Consider the following 8274-nt stretch of genomic DNA (forward strand, 5'->3'; position numbering starts at 1 on the left):
GGCTGGAGCTCGGGCTCTGGAGCGTCAGAGGAGGAAGACGATGGAGGAGAAGAGTGACGAAGGCTTATGGGCCGGGCCTATTTATAAGGGACGGCTGATAAATGGGCGCGAGAAACGAGGAGGCCAAGACGCGATTATCTCGCTACAGAAACGCCTCGATTTTCGGGATGGTTATTAAAGATAAGATCCGTTGGGATATGACGGAATAAAAAATGAATTTAATGGAAGATGACGTCACGGCGGGTTACCAAGAGTCCAGAAGATGACGTCACGGCGGGTTATAACCTTTGCACAAGCAGAAGCCGGAAGATTTTCTTTCAAAGGGATTGAAGATTAACATGAACCGGTTCAAATCAATCTGGGGCCTAATGTTGAGGATATAACCATTAGAGTCACCCGCCCAGGAGGGGCCGGGTTACGTTATAATGATCATCACGTGAAGCCCAGTACCAGGCTAGAGGATGGCGGATCAATAGTGGGCTTAAGACCCGGAGGCGGCTTAAGGCCCGTAGTGATAAACCGCCGTTATGACAAGACTTGTAATGTAAGGCAAGAGTAGTTAAGAGTCCGAGCCGGATACTGTTATAAGCCGGTCGGGACTCTGAGAGCCGCGGGGCGTCAACCTCTCTATATAAAGGGACGACCCGGCGGCGGTTCAGGACGAGAGACAACAGATCGAGAGCCGGGCATAGCGATTAAGCTCCCTGGTCATCGAAACCCTAAGTAATACCACCTCAACTGGACGTAGACTTTTACCTTCACTGTAAGGGGCCGAACCAGTATAACCCTCGTGTTCCTTGTCCCGTTTAACCCCTTTAAGCTTCCTAGCTGCGATGGCTCCACGACTAAGTCCTTGCACGAGGACATCTGCCGTGACAATTCCACGACAGTGAGAATCATCGTGTTGTTTTCCCATCCGAAAATCAGATTACTAGTACTGAGTGAAGTTTTATGTTTGTACTGAGCGTTTTGTTTTTTCCATTTCGAAAACAGAGTAGTTGAAATGATCTTTGTATGTGTTTGTTATGAACATGTTTTCACAGATGGGATGTCATTTTTTTAACTGTATAATAAAATAGTGGACTTATATGTCCGGATGTTTTGAACGGCCTCCGGTCAAGACATGGACTAATAGAACTGATCCTTTTTTGGGATTACAATTTTAGATTTGTTTTCTCGTCCAAACTGACGACACCATCAGCTCCGAATTTGCATGGTTTAACTAGTTGAACTGATGGATGTTTTCTTCTTGTTTTGTTCAAACTCAAACATTTTTTGCAGTGAAGGTATGTACTTCCTTTTGTTTGCAACTTGAACAATTTTCATGATTTTTATAATAAATATTTGTACTTCTTTTTGTTTTGTTCAATGAAGAAAATAGTGATCATTTGAACTAATTGGACAATAACATGTGAGCTTACAGTAATTTATCACTCGAACTTGTAGCAATAGAAATAAGAAATGTGTACGGCCTCCACACCATTGCATTGGTGTACTCCGGCGTGAGGAACAAATCCTGCCATATTTGATACATACCCACGCATCCTAGTTGACATTTGTTCTGTGGAATGTCGATGACATATACTGAAGAACATGATGGCAGTACTGGAGTAGATGGTCAGGTACTTGGTCAGCTTTGTCTGCAACAGCAGCCAGAAGGAGAAGCACGGGCAGTTGAACAGCAAAGCCATGGTGCCCAGCATCCAGCTCCTGTTGCCACTGCTGTCGGAGGGTGATGCATGGTGAGCAGCTGGGCAGCCTGGGCTAGGTGCAGTAGCGGCCTGGTGCGTCAGTGGCACACCCTTGTAGAGACTCAGCGGCAGCAAGCCGGCCAGCGACGTGAGCGTTCTGGTGATCTTTGCGGCTCCCGCCATGCTGTTCACCTTCAGCGGTTCCATCCTCATCACGACGGCGATGAGGAAGGTGAGCACAGGAGAGAGGTTGATGAAGGTTATGGTGAAGGTGGCGGTGGTGTACTGCCGGCCATAGAAGGTGTACTGCGAGAGCGCCGCGCCAAACACGGTGCTGAAGAAGAGGTACGCCAGGACCTCCAATGTGAGCTTGGGCCTCGTGCTCCTGCAGGAATGCCATGGCGTTATGCAGTTTTAGTCACCCAGGGAATGAATGCAGATTGTATGTACAAGGATGCATGTGTTTGCATACCGTTCTTTGAAAAAGGCTATTGGAGCAGAGAAGATGGTGGCGACCAGCTGCCGGAGGGTGACGAGGACCAGGCGGTTCAGCCCTTGCTCCAGAGCCTTCTTCACCAGCGCCGTCATCACAGCAGAGATGAGGTCGAAGGCCAGCATTCCCGTCACCGGCTTCCACTCCTGCACCCACATTGTAAGATTGCCGCTACAAGATGACTGATACGCTCATTAACTGTCTGATTATATATATAGCCCTGCAATGCTACTCACTGACCAAAAGTGACGGCCGTCATTCATGCAAGGGGGGCAAAAAAGTAAATGCTAATATGCTATCAACATAATAAATTATTTCCTTTGCTACTCTTGTGACAACTTACTCGTACTACTGAAGATTTTTTATAATAATCTATAAAATGGCATATCAGTAGACAGTAGGAATCAAATTGGTAGTGCAAACGTGAAAGTAAAATATATGTCCTGATTCAGCCCCTTACCTTTTCTGGTGCCCCGACCAAAATTACATAAGATGCCAAGAAAGTGGATAAAATACGGAAGCACTGAGACTGCAGAAACTCCTTTTATGTATGTGGACTAGTCGTCAAACTTCCTTACATAAGAAAACTTCCAAAAGAACCTGATACTTGCCATTAGTAAAAAAGGTGAGCTGGTATATGTCAACCAGCAATGCTATCCTTGAGTCAGCAATACTATGACAAGATGCAGTGAATTTCTCAACTCAAACACCACTACTGACCATTCACCTTTGCGCTTGTTAGTGTGATTTTGCTCCTGCCCAACTGTCATTTTCAATGGGAAATTAGGTTTAGTTTTGCATTCCAATGAACGCAGTAAAACCCACCAACGAGTGTTTTCTGTAATCATTTGGTACACTGTTGAATACCAGGCAAGGAAGGCAACCTCACCAGGCACCACGCTACCAGAAAGTAAAGTGCACAAATATGAAACATTGCATTCAAGGGTAATTTTCATCTACGGGAAAACTGGAACTTGCATATACACACTAAAGACTGTCAAATTCCTTGAACTCAGGAAACTGGAAAAAATGAGAATTGAACTGAATGAAATTTAAAAATTGTACTGAACTGAAAAAAGAAACTGGACATCATAGGTACATCGAGAAAATAGATTGTATGGAAGCACAAGAAGATATATAGACTAAAATAAGAATTGAAATGAAATGAATCTAGAATAAGATTTGGACTAAGCTAAATTTAGAAATTGAACTGGACTAGAATTAGAAATTGAACGGAACTAAAACAAGAAACTGGACTGAACAAAAAATAAGAATTAAAATGAACTAAAATAGGAAAATTGAGCTGAACAAAAATTAGAAATTGAACGGAACTAAGAAACTGAATTGAGACCACTGTGAACACAAATATTTATTTTGCACAGTAAACTACATGTCACATTTAAGAGCAGCTTTTCTTTCCTGCCTTCCAACGTCATGTAAGCAGTGATTATAACCTCTTGGAAACTTTTATTTTGTTTATACGCATCAGGAGAGGGAAGTTTACATAATAATTTTTTTCTGTGAACCTACATCACTGACCCTGCTTGGACTGTTGGTGTTTTTGTCACTGCAATTTAATTTAGTTATTCAGTATAATTTCACTATTACATTTTTTAGTGAAATGTGATTCAGAAACCACCCGAAGTAAAGTAACATCTATTTCAAAATGGATGGCTATAGTTGAGACAGAATTTAAGTTTCAGCAATGCCCTTGCGGCAAAGCAAACTAAAATGTATCATTTTCCTCAGGATTTTGAACATTAAAAGCATAATGCCCTAGAAGACAGCATGAGAATTATTCAACAAAACACAGAAAAGTGAACAACAAATTTTATTTGATTTCGCAAGTGATATGTAACTAGAGTAGCGAAGGTACCAAGCAAATGCACAATACTATTGACTAACACGTGAAGTGGATGCACGTGTGCCTTAAAGCGTAGGGTTGTACTGACACACTCAGCATCAGGGGATTTCCAATTCGCACAAGATCGAAGTGCACCAGTTCGTTATGCGAAGGCCGGCTGCCTGGCTCGTCACCGTCGAACTGAACCCCGCGCCCCTGTTGAACTGCTGAAATATTTTAGTACGGGTTAGATACAGTGCCAAACTAGTACCTGAAAATCTCATCCCCAAATATGCATGTCAATCTTCACAGTTGGAAGTAATCTGAGCTATCTCAAAACATTGAACTGATACATACATGCAAGAACGAAACCGGTACAAGCAATACAAACAATCAATATGAGGAGGAACGTCTAGATGAATAAGAACAGAGCATCAAGAAGATTCATCAAATTCATACCAAAAATATGAGGAGGGGTCACGGTACGCCAACCAATAGGCTATGCGGGAGGAGGGCGCGACCTGCAGTTTCAGTGGTATATGCTTAATAATAATTGGAAGGTAGATGATAAGCTAGTGTCAGCCTCCAAGGCCAACAACCTTCTTGACAACACACTATAGACCGACCAACATGGACTTTGTTGGGTTTAGTTTTTTTATTCATGCACTGTTAGGCGTGCCCATTTTGAACTTACAAAGTTTTCTATACCCATCTGAACCTACAAATTTTTTCCTATAGCCATTTTGAACTTACAAAGTTTCTCTTGATGAACTTTCATGTGGTTTGTTTACAAGGAACTTTCATAAGGGAACTTCTCGCGCAATTGCACATGTACTGGTTATATTTTCTCCAAAGCCAGAATGGTTTTCATATGTTTCGTACACTATGGTGATGAATATAAACAGCGGGTGAGCACCAAGACAGCTTCAACATGGGATCCCTTTCCCCGAGAGGAAGCAATAGGATTATTGCTTAGAAATAAGCAAGTGCAAGTACGAGGAGAGTAGCAAGAGTTGTACTTTTGGTGTAAGCATACATGAGCAGGGCTTGCGCAGAGGCTGCGTGAGGAACTGGTTGAGGACGACCACGCTCGTGTTTGTGCTGCTGCCGTTGTGGCAAAAAGGGCAACGACCTGTGCTGGTTGCAGGAGCTGGACTGAACACCTAGGTATCACATCAAAGTAATTAGCAAGATTAACCACTACTTTTTACAGCTGGGAGCAGCCAACCATCGGTTTGTAGAGGTATTTAGCGACGTCGGCGGCCGCCATCTCGCACCTGAGAATCAAACCAAATATTCAAGCGAATAAATAAGTGCACAAGAGATATTTCTTTAGCAAGACATTTTCACGGAACAGGCAAACCAAATTTTTTCAATGAACTTTTTTAGGTTTATGTGTTCAAACTTGCAAACTTTCCGAACTAGTACTTAGCTCGCTTGTCATTTTTCACTTCACTATGGGATCAGGAGTGCACAACATATACAAACATTAACACAAGGATCAATTGGGGCAAACAACAGAACACAAAACTGAACATCAAGGAGATAAATAGCAACAGTCTCTGAACTGAATTAAAATTCTAATTGAACTAGATTAAATTTAGAAACTGAACCAAGTGTGTCACGAGTTAGTCAATGTGGAAGATCATTCCATTTGCTATCTATCTATCTCTCTCACATCACCCTGCTGCAGCAAGAAACAGCAGCAGCACACAAACGCGCACGCACAACAAGTAGCTAGCAAGCAGCAGGGGCTTCAGCCAACAGGAGACATCAGCCAACAGCAGACAGTACTACCATTTTTTGAACTCTCCTTTTCTTTGATCTTTTTATTCCTCGAACTTCCACCGGTGAACCCGTGAACTTATCTGCTTTTATAATTTTAACTTTTTCAGAATAGTCATACCATGTGTATACAGCAAGAGTGCCCTCATATCTCAATTTCTATGTATCATACAATAGCATTAACCATAATTGAGAAAAAGAGGATTTTGCATACACGCCGATGGTGCTAATGCCAAATATAATCTAGCCATGCTCAACATCCAGTAAGGATGGAAAAAATGCAATTCATGTTGTTAATAGATCATACAGCCTCAGAATTCCGTACTTAATTATTTCACAACATGTCAGGTATTCAGTGCATCCAAGGTAGAACGAAAAATCTAGAATCCTACTGCAGCAATATAGCAAACATATGGCGGGCATGCATTTTATGTGCTACCCACCGCCCAAGCTTAAATCATGTGGCGACGAATCCTAGAAGAACGAGAGAAAACTAAATCCCTAATTAACATGTCAGATCAATAGATATGTTCTCAGCTTGCTGTACAAGATCGAAGCAATAAATAGGACTATTACAAAGAACTGGTTAAAGTGCGTCAACTTGCCTTAGGCACAGAGGCATCCCTGAACTTGGCCGTCCACGACAATGTACCTGAACTCGGCGTACACTGGTAGTTGAACTTGCTAAACATCCACACTAGCACCAGTAGCAGAAGCCGTGGTGTCGGTTTGGTGCTTGACATGTAAGATGATCTGAAAAAACACACAAAGGTGAACTGATTTTTTTCTCTCGAATTTAGCTTGATCTGCTGCAACAAACCAAAAGAAACTATATTCAGTAGGAATCAGCAAAATGAACTACAAAATTTATCTAATCAAAACTGGACGAATTAGCAAAATTGAACTATTTTTTGCATAACATAGGTGGGCGAGGAAGAAAAGCAACAAAGCGAATTTCATGGGGAATTAACCTATATTCGATTTTTGCGTACGGAAAAGAACGTCCGAACGTTTGAGACAGTAGTGTGTGAACTTCTCGATTCAGCATTTTCTTCCTAATGTTTTTGTGACCGAAAATATAGAAGAGTGTAAAATAGGATGTCTACTTTCCTGAACCAAGAACTTGAACTTCACGTATGCTCATATATACTGTTCTTTTGAATTCCCTATCAAATGATTGGTTTCAGTAGCCTAAAAAACTGGCTCAACCTCATATGTACAAAACTGAATTTGATTCGACCTTCACACATAGGAAGTTTGAACTTCACTCAAAAGCAAATAGTTCAACCACACACATACAAGCAGAAAACATGGCAAAATTGGTCCTGTTTAGACATATATCAAGAAAATATTTAGAGACCCCGTTCAATTTTTTTTGTCTATGAACTGCCAAGCGAGCAGCAAAAATAAATGGAGATGCGGGGATGAGATGAAGAAACAGGACCTTCAGGTGTTGGCGAAGAAGAACGGCCGACGAGTCAGTAGCGGACTGAGGAAGCAGGGGGGCCGTGCCGGGGATGAGTCGGCGGCGTGGAGGGCAGCTTCGAACGGCGGTCAGCAGGGGATTGGGCGACGCACAGGCGCATCACCGCCATGACCACCACCTTGCGTCACCGTCGTGCCTATCCTCTGCATCCCTAGCGCGTGTGTCGCCGCTCCGCCCTCCGCCTCGTACCCCACAGCAGCATGCATAGGAACTCTCCGCCGGAAACCGTCGCGCGGAGGTCGTGGCGGCGGTTCCCCATGGGGCGGGGGATGGCGGGACGCGACAGCGGGGCGAGGGGTGGCGGTGGACGGTGGCAGGGCATGCGGTGGTGGCTCGCTGTAGGAGGAGATGGGACGGGAAGTGGGTGGTTTGAGGGGAAGTGGGCTGGATTCGCGAAGCTGCGTCGCGCGCGCGCGCTATAGGGGTCGGAGGGAGAGAGGCGGCCGGGGCAGAATGGAGACGCTGCCGGCGATGGGGAGAGGGCCGGGCGGCAGCGCGCTCGAGGAGAAGGCCGGGCGGCGGCGCGGTGGGGAGGAGGCCGGCCAGAGGCACGGTGGGAGGAGGCCGGCCGGCGGCGCGGGGGGGAGGAGGCCGGTCGGCGGCGCGGGGGGGAGGAGGCCGGCCGGCGGCGCGGTGGGGAGGAGGCCGACCGGAGGCGCGCTGGGAGGAGGCCGGGCAGGGGCGCGGTGGGGAGGAGGTCGGGCGGCGGCGGGCACGGGGAGGAGGTGGTAAGAAGGATCTGCGGGGAGGATCAGGGTAGTTTTCTTCTTTTGGGGCCGGCCGCACCTTATAGGGCCGACGGTAACAAAACAGGCCTGTTGCACAACACACACGTCTTATTAGCAGCAACCGTCTGTATTATTATCGGTCTTCACACACATTTCTGATTACAGATCTGTTTGCCGCGTATATCATCCAGAAACTGTTTCCGTTCTTTTGTCTCAACACAAACAGTTCATCCGAGTGAACCGCATAT

At 44.9% G+C, this 8274-nt stretch overlaps 2 protein-coding genes across 11 annotated transcripts; both read right to left on the bottom strand.

Moving 5' to 3' along the window:
- Positions 1-1381: 1381 nt before the first annotated feature.
- LOC141020488 (WAT1-related protein At4g01440-like) lies at positions 1382-2624 on the bottom strand. The gene is made up of 2 exons (XM_073496526.1): positions 2164-2624; positions 1382-2076 (listed from the first exon to the last, which is right to left on the bottom strand). Exons 1-2 carry the CDS (start codon positions 2340-2342, stop codon positions 1431-1433), a joined length of 825 nt encoding a protein of 274 aa, XP_073352627.1. The 5' UTR covers positions 2343-2624; the 3' UTR covers positions 1382-1430.
- Positions 2625-3998: 1374 nt separating this feature from the next.
- On the bottom strand, positions 3999-7917 carry LOC109775880 (uncharacterized). 10 transcript variants are annotated; one of them, XM_073496530.1, is made up of 6 exons: positions 7257-7917; positions 6418-6565; positions 5256-5304; positions 5064-5159; positions 4487-4548; positions 3999-4254 (listed from the first exon to the last, which is right to left on the bottom strand). In XM_073496530.1, exons 2-6 carry the CDS (start codon positions 6432-6434, stop codon positions 4218-4220), a joined length of 261 nt encoding a protein of 86 aa, XP_073352631.1. In that variant the 5' UTR covers positions 6435-6565; positions 7257-7917; the 3' UTR covers positions 3999-4217. The 10 variants fall into 10 exon arrangements, 8 of the variants coding, with proteins under 8 accessions (XP_073352631.1, XP_073352632.1, XP_020190162.1 ...); XM_073496531.1 differs by having other exon boundaries at positions 3999-4251; positions 5064-5190; XM_020334573.4 differs by having other exon boundaries at positions 5047-5190.
- Between the last annotated feature and the right edge of the window lie 357 nt (positions 7918-8274).

Source organism: Aegilops tauschii, chromosome 4 (assembly GCF_002575655.3).
Source record: "Aegilops tauschii subsp. strangulata cultivar AL8/78 chromosome 4, Aet v6.0, whole genome shotgun sequence".
Lineage (NCBI taxonomy): Eukaryota > Viridiplantae > Streptophyta > Magnoliopsida > Poales > Poaceae > Aegilops > Aegilops tauschii.